This window comes from Rhincodon typus, chromosome 27 (genome assembly GCF_021869965.1).
Source record: "Rhincodon typus isolate 14 chromosome 27, sRhiTyp1.1, whole genome shotgun sequence".
Lineage (NCBI taxonomy): Eukaryota > Metazoa > Chordata > Chondrichthyes > Orectolobiformes > Rhincodontidae > Rhincodon > Rhincodon typus.
The window spans coordinates 22,729,397-22,747,538 of record NC_063358.1 but is presented as its reverse complement, the minus strand read 5'-3'; the positions used below and the strand labels follow the sequence as shown (position 1 = coordinate 22,747,538).

Below are 18,142 nucleotides of genomic sequence, written 5' to 3'. Positions count from 1 at the left end.
TTTTCTGAAGAAGGGTCTAGGCCCGAAACGTCAGCCTTCCTGCTCCTCTGATGCTGCTTGGCCTGCTGTGTTCATCCAGCTCTACACCTTGTTATTTCAAATTCATAATTGCCATTGATTTCAATGTGGACACAGCCATGATCAATTAACCTTTCACTACTTCAGAGAGCATACAGGCAGAGTGGATTAAAGGCTCTCATAATTTTGGTTTGGTTTAAATAGTGGCATTCAGTTTTGTGGACCATTCAAGGGCTTTTATGATGTAGAAGTGTTGTTACAAAAGTGCAAGTTTCTAGGAAGTTCTGAGTAGTCAAGGTGCATTTATTTCCAATAGGTGGTTCAACAGGGATTTAAATATACATACACATCTCACTTTTGTGTTTAGTGCAATTCATACATAGTTCCTAATGAATTACGAATTATTAGGAATAAAAATACAAACTATTGAAAATTGCAGAACCAATCTATGAGGATCTGATATGAACAAAAGTAAGCTAAAATTTTGGGCTAACATTTTTTACGTACTGATGGGTGATTTACCCATGCACCTGAAAAATGATGCCTCCCTGGACCTTGAGGTTTTATATTTGCTGGTCTGACTCAATAGACTTCAATCATGGCAAACTGTTTGCCACTCCTGAGTCATGATTAAATTCTGCTTCAAATCCTGTACCTTCAAGTTGATGGTCCAGAATCTGTTTTGACTCCCTTTGAGTTCCCTGAGGAATGTTGTCTTTACCTTTTGCCCTGTATTTCTTACCTCTTGAATGTTAGTTACCCTTGTTGTATGATGTAACCAACAGTGAACAGTTTTGAATCCCTTATCTAAGGAAAGATATATATTGGCAATGAAGGCAGTACAGAGAAGGTTCACTAGGGTGATCCTAGGTATGGAGGGCTTTTCTTATGAGGAGAAGTTGAATAGGTTGAACCTGTACTTAATGGAATTTAGAAGAATGAGAGGTGACCTTATTGAAACATACAAGATTATTTGGGACATTTACAAAAGAGACGCAAAAGATTGTGGTCTCTTGTGGGAGAGTCTAGACCAGAGGATATAATCTCAGATTAAGGACTGGCTATTTAAATCAGAGATGAGGAGGAATTTCTTCTCTCTTTAGTTAATTGTGGAATTATTTACTGCCTAGAGCTATGGAGGCTGTTTGATCAATATTTTCAAGGGAGAGATAGACAGATTTTTAATCAGCAAGGGGATCGATTGTTATGAAGAAAAGACAGGAAATTGGAATTGTGAATTATAGATCAGCTATGATCTCATTGAATAGCAGAGCGGTCTCAACGGGCTGAATGGCTTCCTACTTATGGTCCTATGCTTTATATTTCTATATAAATTTTCCTTTTGCAGGACCTTTTCTTTGTTTATGAGGTGATGAGGGGCTGTTGACTGACAATATTTTCTAAATTTACTCAGCTGGCTACCACTCACAGCACACAGCTCCACTTACTGGGCATTCATTGCATTTATAATTCTATTTGGACCCTCATCTTAGAGAACACAGCATGATCAATGATGTTGATTCCCACTCTGTTGGCACTTTGAGAAAGGTGAATCTCATCTGACCATGTCACTAGAAGCCCTGGTGTTTCCTGGCAGTACTGTCCAGTTTAGAACCTGATTTCTGCTTGCATTGTGAATTAGATTTTGTGTTCTGAAGTTTAGTCTTCCATAGACTGTAGGAAGCCTGATACTTTCCCACTCCTGACTACTACCCAGTGCCAAATCAACTCATCCATTAAAGCTCTGGACTAGCAACATTCTTCTAGATGATATGAATCCATTTAAGAGGTTTCTATTGATCTTCCAAAATGCTGAGGATGTTTATTAAATCTCACCCATTATATCACTCAATGTTTGTACATATGTACCCTTGTTTTTTTTAAGGGAAAGTGATGGCCAAGTGGTATTTTCGCTAGACTATTAATCCAGAAACTCAACTAACATTCTGGGGACCTGGGTTTGAATCCTGCCACGGCTGATGGTGGAATTTAATTTCAATAAATATCTGGAATTAGGAGTCTACTGGTAACCATGAAACCATTGTCAGGAAAAACCCATCTGGTTCACTTATGTCCTTTAGAGAAGGAAACTGCCATCCTGACCTGGTCTGGCCGACATGTGATTCCAGCCCCACAGCAATGTGATTGACACTTAGCTGCCTTCTGGGAAATAAATGTTGGTCTGGCCAATAATGCCCACATCCTGTGATTGAATAAAAAAAATCTGCCTAATAAGACCGTCTTTCCTTGCACTTGGTTTATTTTTTCCTTTACATCAGCACACCCTTCTTGATAGGCATATAAACAAATTTTGGCAAGTATACACTTGTGAAAGGGTCCCTAAATGACTCGTGGTTCAGTTGAGCTTTAGAATGTAGATGAACAAGTGACAATTTTTAATATGTGCTTTTATTGGTTCAGGAGGTTGTTGGTGTTTACTTCATGAATTAGTTTTCACATCGCTGTTACTTTGAAATCTCCATTGAAATAACTTCTATTTACTAAATAAGATCAAATATAAAATGCTAGAAATAGCTGGATATTAATTGCCAAGAAAAAGTAAAGCCATTAATATTTCCAGTGTAAACGCTTCATTGAACAAGTGATGTTTTCATTTTAAGTTTCCAACATTTACAATTATTTTCTGTTTCATAACACTTTTGTAGACTAATTGAGATGTTTGAATTCAAAGACTGGTATCAAATAGAAAATCAATTTTGATTCTCTTTATCAAGATAAACTTTGAGAGCCTGAGCTGAGGGTCACACTGTAAATGGTTTTATTGGGTTTGCACCCCCTTCCTGCTGACTCCATCAGAGATAGTGGGGTGTTGAACAAAAGCATATCTTATTTGCATATGATAATTGGAAACAAGCTGGTATTGGCCCATGCACTCAGACCTCTCCAGCACCTGATCCTGATCTTGTCTGTCTCCCCTCGCTGTGTTCGAGCTACTCAATCTGATTCCTTTTCAAAATCTTGTTACATCTTTGAACGTTCCCAGCAGTCTCCCACCACAGAGAAATAATGATGAATTTCAGCCTTTTGGCCTTTCTGCCTGAGCTGATACAAGGCAAACTGGTAGAACAGTGAACTAACTACCAACAATTTTCCCTCGTCAGCTCATTTCAGGAATTATTGATGGCTCTTTCCATTAGAACCCTGGAGGTTCAGAAAAATCTATCAAGTAAATTAAATTTAAAGGGATGTGTGCAATAACAAGGGAGAGATAATATAAAACCAAGGATGCAACTCTAAAAGATGTGCTGGAGCACAGAGACCTGGCTATTTATGTGCATAAGCCTTCAAAGGTAGCCAGAAAGGTAGAGGAAGTAATTAATAAAACATACAGTATCCTAGCTTTTATTAGTAGTGACACAGAATACAATAGCAAGGAGGTTTTATTGAATGTATATAAAGTTAGAGGACAGTTTTGGGAACCACACTTTGGGAAGGATGTGAATGCATTGGAGTAAGTGCAGCAGAAGTTTACAAGAACGGCAACAGGATGAAAAACTTCAGTTATGAGGATAGATTGAAGAGGTTAGCTCTTGTACTTTTTGGGAAGGAGAAGACCAAGAGGATAGTTGATTGAAGTTTTCAAAATCATACGAATCCTAGACAGAGTAGATAGGTAGAAACTGTACCTGCTTGTGAATGGCTCAAGAATGAGAGGACACAGATTTAAAGTGATTAACAAAGAAGTAAATGTGATGTGAGAAGAACCTTTTACATACGGTGAAGGATTTGGATCTGGGATGTGCTGCCTGGGAGTGTGGGGTGTTGGGTCCAATCAAAGTATTCAGGATGGCTTTAGATGCTTACTTAAATATTGCTGGGGAAGCATGAAGTTATGATGCTTATTCAGAGAACTGGTGCAATCATGATGGGTTAAATGGTTTTCTTCTGCACCATGACAGTTTGTGATAAATAACTACTTATGGAGAGAAGGGAAAAAAAAAATTGGCTTTTCTGAAGCTTCAGCATTCATTTTAATTGTCAGCCTGGGGAGGATGTTGCAGTTGGGGGTGTGGAATGGAGCATGGCAGGGTGGGTAAGAGCAGGAGAAACAAACTGAAAGGAAGCACAATTGGAGGACATGTAACAGCTTTGATGGGCAACTGACTGAATGGTACCTTTGCTGCATTCCCATTGTTTGATAATTGAGAGAGGAGAATAGTGCATTGTCCCTTCCAGCATGTGGCATCCAACATTGAACGATGTGGTATGCAGTCCGGCAATTTATTCTGGTCCACATTTTGTGGTCTATGCTGTCAAGCCCTCATGACTGTACAGCTTTCTCATTGCATTGGCACACCTCAGTAAAACCAGATTTTTCATCCAATTGAAACCCTAGGCATAATTACATCTTGAGAGCATAATGCCTCAAATCACTGTAAAGCAAGCTGTCCATCACTCTGCATATGCTTCCTTGACATCAGGAGCATCATCACAATCTATAGAAAGACCTCATTTGATACGCTCAAGCAGCTGATGCAATGTTTGCCGAGTTACACAATTGATCACATCAGTACAATGTGCCTCAGGTGGATCAAGTCTTGCTTGTACTATTTCTCTACAATTCCTCTGAATCCTCAGGCTCTGTGGCAAGGAGTATTTCCCAAAAGGAACACCAAGGCTCCAGTGGAATTTATATTGAGAGGCAAGTTTTCTTCAATGGTTGGTCATGAAAAAATAAATAAGTTAAAGCAATGCAAAAATGAATTCCAAATTGGCCCTTAAGCTAACGCATCACACCAAATAGATCTAAAGCTAAATAATAGTCAAAATGTAGCATTGTTTATTGCAGTTGAACACAGTTGTATGAAATGTGTTGGGAAGTGAATTTCTAAGTACTCCCACTGAAATGTACCTTTAGCAATAGCATTGCATTTCAGAAACAAGCTTCAAACAATGTGGGATGGGAGGCACTGCTGTGTTTGCTGCGGTTTCAGACCTTTAATAAGGTTAGTGTGATATTATTGAGCAGTGCAGCCTGGTCAGAAAGCAACCATTCCCAGGGCACTTTGAGACTTATTAGGTGGAATTCAATGATCACCTCCCGAGTTGGGTTTGATGCTGCACCGGGTGGGGAACAGGGACTCTACCACCTTCGGATTTCTGTGCCAATTAGGTAGGACAGCTTGTGGGCAGACCTCCTACCCTTCTGCCAATAGAGGCTCCTGATCAGGTAATTAATGGTGGTTACTCACTGGCTGGGAATCCCAAAAAGCAAATCCTCTCAAGGTTGCTTGCTAGCTTCCAGTTTTTGGAGGGTGGGCGTGGGGGCATTTGTTATTGTTAGGCACTTCCTGACCGAGTGTAAAGGTGCCCCCGAAAGTCACTTCCCTTGATGCCAACCCCCCTTCTCCACTCCCTTGCTAGCCATACTATCCTCCATGATCCCCACATTGTCATCACTCGTGTGGGTCTGGGTTTCTCAGTGATCCCAAGCATCTGGCTGATACATTATTAGCAGTGTTGCCTGGTGGGCACTGTTGAGCAATGTACACTGAGTAGCTGGCAGCTCTTGGGGTGGGATTTCTGATCCCAGGGTCTTTGATCCTGAGGAATGCCTGCTACTCCCCAGTTAAGTGCCTGGTTGGTGGGGCATTCCGGAAAGGAGATGACAGTGGTGGCAGATTCTCACCAGCTTTTCAGCCAGTGGGTGAGACCCTGGTCACCTCCATTAAATACTAGCTTTCACTCTACCTGAATTAAAAGGACTCTGTAGATACACATTTGAAATAAAACTTGTTAAGGCCCAAATTCTTTCCATTTGTTTCTTTCCAGTTGGTATGTTATAATAGGGCAATTTAAACACTTTGCTGTGTATTTACAAATAATAAACAATTCATATATCTACTATATATAAATTCATATTTATTTTGAAAATATTCATCCCAACAAGCCACTTTAGCACTTAATTATTTAAATAGTTTCGGTATTCCAGTCAGTGTCAACACTAACAAATGATAACTTCACAATCTGTCCTATTGATATTTTTTGATGATCTGTTATAGGGAAGTGTACAACAACTGAGTGGATAATAATTGATCATTAACTGCATTCTTTCATGTAGAGTATGATCATGGCTGTTTTTGACAATGCAAAGACTACAGAGGAGCAAGTGAAGTATTGGAAACACTGGCATTCCCGACAGCATACAGTTAAGCAACGAGTCATTGATTTTGGTAAGAAATTGGTGCCATCATGCCCTAAGCAGACTTGATCATTTTATTTTTAGTTCCTTTTTTTTTCTCAGGTTTAGTTTGGGCTGAGCACTGATACTGATCTATATGGTACATAAAATTTAATATCAGTTGTCATTAATTTTTATTGATGTGTTCAAAACTCATTTCATATGTCATCCTTTCAACACCCTTACAACAAGGATTCCATTATGTTAGTTCTTGAGTTGATCAATTGGTGAAGTGAAATGCATGGGAAAATTATTCAAAATACTTAATCATGTAAAACAGTCATGGCTCTTAGATTTAAAGGGAACACTATAATTGGTGATTATGTCTTTGAAGCATGTATCACACAAGGAATACAATGATACCTCAGCTAAATAAGTGCCAGGAGTATTAGAGATGTCAGTGCTGTTGAGAAAAAAGTGCTCCAGGGTGACAATGCTCAACCTTACAAAGTCAAATGAGCTAAATAGTCAGAAAAATCTCTTAACATGAATTGGGCTTCATATCAAAAGCACAACAAGTTGTGATAAGCGGGCAAATTTACAAGGATGGGGCCACGTAAAGGTTAGATCAAGAAAGACCAAGCTCACGTGGAACATAATTATCAATACAACCGAATGGACCGTTTCTCTGTTGAAAATGCAAAGTCATACAATTCAATGATGAAGTTGACTAACAGGGGAATCAAGGAATGATGGGGTCGGCCAGAATGTGGAGTTGAGTCCACAATCAAAACAGCTGTGATCTAATTAAATATTGAAGCAAGCTTGAGGGACAGAGTGGCTTATTCCTGCTCCTAACCCATGTGTTTGTAAGGAGATTAATGACTGTGCTGTGTGATATGGTTTGCTTGTTCTGTTCGAATGTTAGAGACAAACCTTGCACCACTGACTGTAGGAAGAACAAAGTCATTTTCTTAGACATTTTCATTTCTGAGATGACCAACCAAGAGATTGATATAGGGGATCTGCTGAAATGCCCGCACAAATAGCTCGAAAAAAAAATTTATAAGTAACCTCAATCACTTGTAGGCTTATCAAGACCAAAAGATCCTTCACCTGATCAATATAGCTATCAGAGGACAGCTTTCCTGAAGGGTTAGAAGGTGCAAGAATCCCTGTGTTCTTCAACAATTAAAGGAAGGAATTTATATCAAACTAAGGAAGGTTACAGCACAGTGGAAGTTCATTCAGCTCATCACATCTCTGGAAGCCTTTTCTAGATTAAATTAAAATGAGTTTCACTGTGTAGGTTACAAGCATCCAGCATAATTTTAAGTTTTATACTATTGGAGTAAAAACCGTATCTTGTAAATATATTGTTATGGAGAGTTGGGGCTGGATCCACCTGCATCTCATTCGCATTTACCTTCCCTTCTATCTCCCACAATGTCTGCCACTGATTGCTCCTCCCCTGTCTGCCCCCATATAAATAATAGCAGGAGGGAGGGCCCAGGATTCCAATGGATTATCTAACGATCCATGCATGTTTCTGCTACTTATCGAGGCTGCCCCACAGTAGGTGGAAATAGGCCCAGGGTTAGATCTTCTGGGTTATTCTACCTCTTGTCCTGCCTGTGGTCTCCTCTGATGTAGCATTGGCAGTCCCACTGCCCTACTGCCAGGATCTAGTAACCGTGGGATAGTCAGATCACCCTCGGTGGTACAATTCCATCAGAAACATGGTGTCCATCAGGAATCTGGGCCAGGATGATGTTGGTGTATGGGAAGTACCACCTCAGCAAAATGAAATCTCTGGGAGAAGAATGCTGACATTGGTCTCAAAGGCTTGTTTTGTTCACAGTTACTTACATGACATGGCTGATTTTCTGTCCATTTGCTTTTATAGCAGATTACAAAGAAAGCAACAACACAATCAGCTGTGTGGAAGAAGTGGCATTTAATGCCCTGTCTTTTATCTGGGATTCTAACAGGGAAGCAAAGGTAAAACAGAGTGATGCATGGGATATCATAGCTAACCCTAGTCACCAATGACATTCACAAAATGATAATAGTAATTTGATTGAACAGAAGCAAGGAGACTGTGTCTATAATAAATCATTGCCATTAACAAGATATTGCCGAAATCTTACAGTCTACCATCCATATCTACCACACTGTCTGACTCATGTAAATTCCACTTCATTTCTACTCTTCTTTGCCTCAATGTTGCTTTCATAAAAACAGGAATAAATCAGCATAATAATTATATGAGGTGAACAAAGTCTTTATCATGAAAGAAAGCAGAAACTGAGTCGATCATGACTGTTGTTAAAAGAAATCTTTTTAGCTAAAACAGTTCAGAAGTCTGCCCCAGAAATTAGATCAACCAAATTGCTTAAAATGGCTTCTTAAAAATATTTTGCCCATGATAGATATTCCTCACAAATATAGATACCCAAGCCTCAAAAATGTAAGTATTGCATACTTAGAGAATGAAACATGCTTCCAAAATTATCTTTTTGTGTTTGTTATCTTCAATATTGTCTTTACATAAGATGTAAGCTTTCTCCACAGTCTGCTCGTGGTTTAAATGTCTTCCTTAAAGCTGTTACCCTGCTAATTGAAAAGTGTTATTAACTACACCTTTGCCTGCAGGTTGGCACAGTTTGAGTTTGTGAACTCAGAATTGCTCTGTCTGTACCAACATGATTTGCTGTCGACAGTTTGAAGCCTCTTGTTTTATGTTAGAACATGATCTTGGAGTTATGGTATTTCAGGGATTGTTTGCAGCATGTTGTACTGTTGTCTGACACACCCGCCCTCTCAAATCCATCTCCTTGCACTGTCAAGTGTCTTTTCACCCCTTTTCACAACGAAACCCACACACTGCTTTCCCCTCCCCCCAACAACGTCAATGCTTTCAGTCCAGGTGTCACAGCAATACTCAAACATCAAAATGGGGTAACGATGGAAAAAAGAAGTTTTGGGAAGCAGTGATGTAGGTATTGTTGACAAGGTCAACATTTATTGCCTATGTAGGAGCAAATTACTGCAGCTGCTGGAATCTGTACTGAAAACAACAAATGCTGGAGATCACAATGGTTCAGGCAGCATCCATGGAGAGAGAACAAGATAATGTTTTGAGTCTAGATGATTTTTAATCACAGCCTATCAGGGTGGCATGGTGGCTCAGTGGTTAGCACTGCCACCTCACAGCGCCAGGAACCCAGGTTCAATTCTAGCCTTGGGTGGAGTTTGCACATCCTCTCCATGTCTGTGTGGGTTTCCTTGGGGTGCTCTGGTTTCTTCCCACAATCTGAAAATGTGTAGGTTAGGTAGATTGACCATGGGAAATGTAGGGTTACTGGTATAGGGTAGAGGAGTGTGTCTGGGTGGGATGCTCTTCAAGCAGTCAGTGTAGACTTGTTGGGCCAAATGGCCTCATTCCACACTTTAGGGATTCTAAATACATCACCCTCATTTCTCTCTCTCCTATTCTTAGTTCTTCTGATATAACTGAATGCCTTGCAAATCCAGGCCAGAGGCTACTTAAGATACATCCATTGCCTCTCACTAATTAGCCGTGGCCTGGATGCTGCTGAGATCCTATAGTAGGCTTTAAAACTTTGTGAATAGAGCTGAACACTCTAAATTGTCAGCAAACGACCGCACTATTAACTTAAGAAGGAACCAGCTAAAAATCTACAATTCTGTTCCACAGAACTCCAACAGCAATAATCTTGGGATGGTGTTATTGTGTTTGACTTTGAACAGCCACAAATATCTTCATGTTTGGCAGATAAAGCTCCAAATATTGAAGACTTTTCTTACTGACCACATTAACTTCATTTTTGTAAAGGCAACTTGTTACCATACATAGTAAAATGTGTTAATGGCAAGGTCAACTACTCTAAACTTGCCCGTACCCTTCAGCTCCTGCAACCTGGCTGTAATGAGTTAAGAATCTGTATATATCTCACAGAATCTTAGCTAGATATGGATGAGCATGTTACTAGTGCGTTGCTGGGATTTGATGGTACTGCTGATTACTTCTTTCATTATTGTGTGGATGTTGAGAAGTAACAGAGAGAGCAGTAATTATGAGTTAACACATTGTGGAGCTGGAGGAACACAGCAGGCCAGGCAGCAACAGAGGGGCAGGAAATTTGACGTTTTGGGTTGGGTCCCTTCTTCAGACCCTCCTGTCTGGCCTGCTGTGTTCCTCCAGCTCCACACTGTGTCACCTCTGTCTCCAGCATCTGCAGTTGTTACTATCTCTGGATGAGTAATTATGAGTTCGATTTGTTCGGAATTTTGTGAATACAACTGGGCAATTTGTCACATCAATTTCTATGCTAGACTTGTAATTGCACTGAAATAACTTGGTCGAAAGATTGACTATTTCATTCCTTTGATTTTTGAAAAGATTTAAGGCATAAACTTGGGGACCCAGAGCATTTCTTGTACTTAGAGCACTAAGTTGTTCCTTACTGTGATATGGACGACAATGAATTGAATGGTTGGCATCTATGACTGTGAACATTTAGGAAGACAGTGTCTATATGACACTTTTAGATGAGGCAATTATGTATACTTCAGCCTAGTCTCCTGAGCTCACCTGTTATTTCCAATATGATTGTGAGTGACAATGCTCATGGTACTACCTCTTCTATTTAGCAGCTTTATTGTTCTCTATCATTGACGATATAATGGGGCTCAATTCAGATCTTTCTTCTTCATCTTATTAGTACTATTATTATCAGTATTAGTTGAGGGATTGTTCAGCTATATCCATAAACTAATGCATCGGGTCTAGTTTCATTTTGTTGGTGCCTTATATTATGATGTTGTTCCTGGTGCACTCTGATTAAAGCAGAATTCACCACCTACTTTGATAGAGAAGTAGTATTCAGGAATATCCGAAATTGTAAATTGTGATGGTAGATACTTTGACACTATTGCTGTGGCCCAAGCCTCAGTGATGAAATGGTTATTGGCTTGCGAGAAATGTTCTTAATCCATCATGATTGACAATACCATCAGTGTGAAAACAATATATTTTTTGACATGGACAGTATGGTGTCATTCTTGTCAATGTCATGTAGACACATTGAAATAGGGTGGCAAAAATATTTGACTTTCCACTGAAAGTATGCTGAGTGATGACTGTTGCCTCACTCCCTCTTAACCTTTTTCACTTTCTGAGAGAACAGATAGCATTGATTCTTTTGTTTTCTGCATCTAGTCTAACATACTAAAAATATGTATCTTCTAGAAATGTTCAGACTGTCATTGCTACCACCACAACATTTTGCTTTCTATTAGTGAATAGTAACTATACTTGGGATCAATGATAAATTACTGACTTACGCATGGGTTACTTTGGAAAATAAATTAGCTTCTTTTTCAGTCAATTGGCCTATGTTCAACATTGAAAATTAAAACTAATAGTCATTGTGGATTGTGACAGCTCCCTTCTTCCTGACAGTCTTGCCTATTATCAGAAGTACGATGTCTTTGCCAGTTTTGACTGCAAAACAACCTTGAGCTTATGTTTGTTGCCACACTCATTCTATTACAAGAATGTGGAGGAAGTAACAAGATTTTTTTTATCAACTCATAATCCTCCTGGTGAAAAAGAGCTCTTGCCTCGCAGTCAAGTTTTACGTAAAGTCAGGAAACTATCAGAAGTGATGTTATTGTCAAAAGGAATAAAATTGATCACAAGCTAATTTAAACATGAACATGTATTAAGAGATATGCATTAAAATAAACTCATTTTAATGCAAAAATAACACATTCCACTTGTATAAGTCTTTGTAGACCTTTGTTCAAATGCAATAATTTGGATAACTTCCATCATTTAACATCTAGGTATGTACCACTATTGCCTAGTAATTACCTTTATGGTAGAATAGCCCAAGGGTGTAACAACAGAATCCTTTAGTGATCTGAAGCAGATGCCATGTCATTCACATATGCACCTTCACAAGGACAATAACGGTTGGGCAATAACACTGACTTAGCCAGTGACACCCACATCCCATGGAGGAATGAGTTTTAAAAGACCTCAAACAAAACAACATTACTGAGATTAAGCCTGTTCTAAATTATTATGCTGCTTGATTTCATAGAGAGCAAATAAATGTCATGAACTAATGTTGTACTCAGTATTGACTACAGTGCACAACCCCACATCAGTTGGTCATCTTATTTGACTCAAACTACTTCTAATTATTTTCCTATATTCTAATCTCAGGTCTGGTCAGCAGCCATCAGATGCTGCCTGGCCTGCTGTGTTCCTCCAGCTCCACACTGTGTTATCTCAGACTCCAGCATCAGCAGTTCTTATTATCTCTACTTTTTTAAGTGTATTTTTGACTTTCTTATTTCCTTCTGTTCAGAATCAATGGGACAGCATTCACTTGATTATCCTTTTGAGTGCTCATGACCAGACAGTTCCTATTACAAACTGGGAAAGGGAAGGAATATTTATTGATTATCCCAGCACCGTAATAAGTTGCCAATTATTTTCGATCCTTGGGGAACAACTTCAATGCTTAGCTCACAGAATGTTAGGATTGAACTTTCAACTTTTATTTTTTTAAAAATTGCATGAATATACTTGACTTTGAAATCCCAACAAATAAATAAATTGTTTTCCAAAGTTTTGCTGTGAACAAGTCGTCAGAATATTTCCAAAACGTTACACATATGCTGAATAATTGGTGTCCTGTTATAATTGTTGGAATCCAGTTTTCTTTTTCTGGTTTGATACAACAGAACCACCTATGCTTCTTGCTGCAGTTTAGAAAGGAGCTGAATTCTGTCTTCATGTTCCAAATAAATTAAAGCAGGAATGCAAACCTTTTCAACCCAGAGTTTGATTAGAATGTGGAACTTGGTACCCCATGGAAAATTTAACACATATAGTATCAATGCCTTTAAGGGAATGATGAGTGGCTTTCATGGAGAAAGGAATAGAAGGATAAGCTGATAAGGTTAGATAAAGTAAGCTGATATGAGACTCATACAGCAGAAATATAAGGACAAACTTGTTGCCCAAACAGCCTGACTCTGTGCTGCAAATTTTTTCTTTACTTTTCACTTAATTGTGACGTGAATCTTTGTGAACCAAAGATAAATTTTGTGCTTAGACTACAGAGAGGATAATGTTTATCTCATTTAGCCAGCAGGAAACTGCTTACACCGCTTTTATCATTTAATTGTATGTCTCTCAGTTAATGTCTTGATATGCATTGAGCTGTGAGATGTGGGTGTTATGTGGATTAATGCAATAGTTGTCATACACTGGATTAAACAGCTTCTCTAAAATAATGGATGAAGATCTATTTGAAGCATGATACCTCACAAGCCTAATGTGATACACCCCATCTGATGATGCTGCAATATGAGCAAACAGAAGTCTCTTTCACTTTGAATATCAATTAAACTTAGATGACATTGAATTTTACAACTGTTGGGAAGGGTCCATACATATCATATTAACAAGAAAAGACAAGGTATCTAAAGATAAATTATTTCCACCAGTTGGGGATTCTAGAACTAGGGACCATAGTTTAAGAATTAGGTTCAGACTGTTCAGGAGAGATATTACGAAGTACTTCTATATGCAAAGGTTGTTGTATGTTTGGAAGTCTCTTCCATAAACAGTAGTGGATACAGGATCAGTTTTTAATTTTAAATCTGAGATAGATATATTTTTGTTAAGCAAAAGTATTAAGGGATTTGGACCAAAGGAGTTATGGAGTTATGGATTTGGGGGTAAGGCCATAGATCAGTCAGGGTCTCATTGAATGTTGGAACAAGCTCAACAGGCTAAATGGCCTACTCCTGTTTCTGTGTTCTTATCACTTAATAAGTTCATTCAGAAGTTTGGGGCAAAACCTACTTAAGTAATTGTTTAAAGGAAGATCAATAAATCCGAGTTGATTTTGTTTTGAATTCTCAACTTGAGGGGTAATATCCAAAATATTGACTGCTCCTTTCCTCCAGGTGCTGCTTGGCTTGCTGTGTTCTTTCAGCCTCCTTCCTGTTTGTCTACTTGGATTCCAGCATCTGCAGTTTTTTTGTCTCTAAGGCTGTGATGGGTGTTGTGTTACTAATGAACCATGGTATAATTGAGTGACAGAACATACTGAAGTGGCTATGTGGCCTGCTATTGTGATTCGATGCATGGCATGTTCTAGCTGAGTTCAAGAGGGACTATAAAAACATGGGATGACACCTAAAGTATTCTGTCTGTACCTGGCACTGCACTGAACCTATTTATAAGTGCCTTTCTAGGGCATTAGAATGCACCTGCATCATGGAGGGCTCTTGGGAGTGTCTTGCCTCTGAGCCAGGAGGCCTAGGTTCATCTCCCACCTGCTCCAGAGCTGTGTAATAACACATTTGAACATGTTGATTAAAAATGTCTACACTTCCATTACATCTACTTTACAAAAGGCTCTGCCACAGAGTTGGGCTGTGCTGTAGACAAGATCAGTAATTTTCATGTAAAATTGCAACAAATCAGACCACGAAGCCTTCATTCTCACTGGATCTTTCAACGCAAATCCAGGGAGAATCTGCCACATAATGGGTCTGCAATATAAGCATGCATCACGTAAAGATTTGTGTATTTGTAAAATAAATACCTTTATTAGCTTCTCTATAGCAGCATCAGTTATATGGGATGCATAGCTATTACTAGTTAACATTGCAGATTATCGGCTAATGACAGATTAATCCTATAATATGTATAAGCAGAAAAAGTGCAGTCTATCAATTTGACATCTAACCTCAGAAACATCATTAAATTCAGAATGAATTCATAAAGCCTTCCTTATGAAACTGTCTAGTGCCCACCTAATTTGCAGGAGGTGTTAGAGAGGTAGCAACTCATAAAAAAGCCAGGAGTGACCTCTGACGCTGATTACATTAAGAAAGCTCTGAACAGCAGAACATTGCCTCAGTCTAGATTCCTGAGTATCTGCTTATTTTTACAAAGCTGCAATTCCGTTCTCAAGGAGAGTGTGGAACCCTGTTTTGGTCAGATGAAAGATTGCAAGTAAAATATGGCGTGACCTACTATCTGTCCTGTGACACTTACCAAATGCCATCTTTGTAAAACAATTAGTTTCACTGAGTTTTGCTCAGTGCAAATTTTCACTGCTGCAATAAATGCAATTTCTATCGTAGCTTCAAAAACAATGAAGTATTTTTGCTGAGAATTTCTCAAATATTTAAATTAGCCTGATGGCATTTGATTGTTAATGTTATAATAGCATTGTTGAACTGAGGATCACTGTTTAAATGACTACTGACTAAATCTTGCACAATGATTGCAGGACAAAGCCTCTTTTGCAAAAATATCTGCATATAATCATAGACTGGACTGATAACCTGACAGGAAAGTTACTTTAGGGGGTGATGTGTAGGCATCAGTCTCTCAAAAAGACTTTAGCTATGTAACATTCCTGAAGGCATTTGTTTAATAATGTAGTGCTGAGGGATGCACTAAAGCTTGGGGTAGCTGCTGCCCAGGCACATTGGGAAAAGACTATTGTCGAAGGTCTTTCTGCCAAAGTTAAATACATTTAAGAAGTATTTAGATGTACACTTGCATTGTCAAGGCTATAAGCCAACTGCTGGAAAATGGGATTACAATAGTTAGTTGGTTGTTTTGACCAATGCAGATTTGATGGGCTGAAATGTATTTTTCTGTACTGTAGACGTCTATGACTCTAATATCGCTGAGCTTGGTTCATTGCCAGCATGCGTGGGCTCAGGACCCCCAATTTCATCACAATATCAGGGTTTCTCTTTTATTTGACAGTCTATTTTATTTTAAATTGCATGGAGAACACAGATGCTGATTGTGAGATAACTGAAATTGAAAGAGAGTTCATTCAATCGGTTGATTTTGGATGCTTCAACCGAATAGGTCTCTCTGTTCAGTTATTGCACCTCTTCCAGTGCCTTAAATATATCCAATCTCTCTTCATAACAAAAACTCTTGCATAAGTAAGAAATCCCATTTGGTTTATTTTGCTGCATAGAATCAAACTCCAATGTTTGTTTGTTTCTCCATATACTACTGTACAGAACTGAACTGCTTTAGGGACTGTGCATGTGTATAAAGATATTTTTTGAATAAAGTATATTTTTGAAATTAAGAAAGAAGTACACCTTGAAGAGGTACCTGAAATGTTGGGAACCTTTTCTCCCTAAAAGCTGCAGTGTGTGAATGCTGCATTCAAGCTAGAGATAATTACAGATGTAGACAGGTGAAGGAAAAAGCAAGTGTTGTATCCCCTATGTTCCTCCTTCACCCTGACACCTGTTCTTTACCATTCTAGTAATTTGGAACTATATCCTGAACTGCTTCATAGCAGTATTGAGATAGCTTCCTGTTGTGCAAATAACTTTTAACACTCACTTGTTATGTCCCTATTCCTTTCTGTCAAACAGAACAAGGAAATAAAAGCAGAGAAAAAAAAAATCCAATCCAGCTGTGACAGATGATTTAAAACTCCTCTGACAGCACGGTTTATAAATGTGTTTGAAACGAAACTCCTTCAGGGCCTGATTGTAATCATTCTGCAGCTGGCCTAATTTCGTCTGTTGAAGGAAACTTGAGTAAGACAGTGAGAAAAGCCAAAGAGACCACATGACTGCAGCAGGATTACATTGTGGTCCAAAGTGGCTTACAGTTCAATTAGTTTTGTTTCAATGCAAATGGCTTTAAAAATATGAAGTTGTGATGTAGAGTTAAAATGGAGCTTTTGTGATCACAGCACAGGAGCACTCCTCATTTGTGAAGTCACATCACACTATATAATTGTAGGGGCGTAAGATGCGGATGAGAATTGAATTGCGAGATTGCCTTTCATTATGATTCTGTTATTTTGCTTCATTTTGCAATTAATAGACGTCTCAGATAACAACAGTTCATTTCACGGTTTCTTGAAAATTATTTAGCTTGTATTGATTTACAGTGTGATTTTACAGAGATAGAATATTATATGAACTTCTAATAACTTGTTTTCACTTTTTAACTTATTCAAAGAATGTTATTTTGCACTGTTTTATCACTAAGGACTGAATTATACCCAGCTTTGGATTCCAACCCCTAACATCCCAGCTAAAAAGAATTTTATTTATTCACTCATGGGATTTGGGTGTCATTGGTTAGCCAGCATTTATTGCCCTTCCCTTGAGAAGATGGAATGAGCTGCCTTCTTAAACCACTGCAGTCTATTTGCTGTAAGTTGACCCCAAATGACCTTGGGGGTGGGAATTCTAGGATTTTGACCCAGCAACGGTGAAGAAATGGTGATATATTTCCATGTCAGATGTTGGCGGTTGAGCCCATTAAGAGGAATATGTGTTGTCCTGCTTAGGTCATAGATACAGCATTGTGTGCAGTTCTGGAATCCACATTATGGGAGGGATGTGTTGCACTGATGAGGGTGCAGAGGAAATTTAACAGGATTTTGCCTGGGCTGGAGAGTTTTTGTTGTGAAGAGAGATTGGGTAGACTGGGATTGTTTTCCTTGGAGCAGAATGCACTGCGAGGCGCACAATTGGGATGTAAAATTATGAGGGCATAGACAAGGCGGACAGGAGGAAAAGTTTTCCCCTTTGGTTGATGGAATCAATGACTAGGGTGCATACATTTAAGGTAAGGGACCTAAGTTTTAGAGGGATGTGAGGAGAACTATTTTCACCTGAAGGGTGGCGGGAATCTGGACCTTACTGCCTGTGAGGGCGGTAGAAGCAGAATCCCGCTGAAGAAGTATTCAGATGTACACTTGCAGTGCCAAGGCTATGGGCCAAGTGGTGGAAAATGGGATTACAATCGTTAGTTGGTTGCTTTTGACCAGCACAGACTCAATGGGCTGAAGAGCCTTTTTCTGTGCTGTAAACCTCTATGACTCTAATATCGCTGAGCTTGGTTCATTGCCAGCATGCGTG

The 18,142-nt window shown here is 39.0% G+C and overlaps 1 protein-coding gene across 1 annotated transcript in view; it reads left to right on the top strand.

Moving 5' to 3' along the window:
- Positions 1–18,142, top strand: part of LOC109915278 (grainyhead-like protein 3 homolog) — a 61,403-nt gene that overhangs the window by 19,602 nt on the left and 23,659 nt on the right. The window contains exons 6-7 of the mRNA XM_048612947.1: positions 6,101–6,212; positions 8,067–8,161. Coding sequence (XP_048468904.1) covers positions 6,101–6,212; positions 8,067–8,161 — 207 coding nt within the window. The remainder of the gene's footprint in view (positions 1–6,100; positions 6,213–8,066; positions 8,162–18,142) is intronic.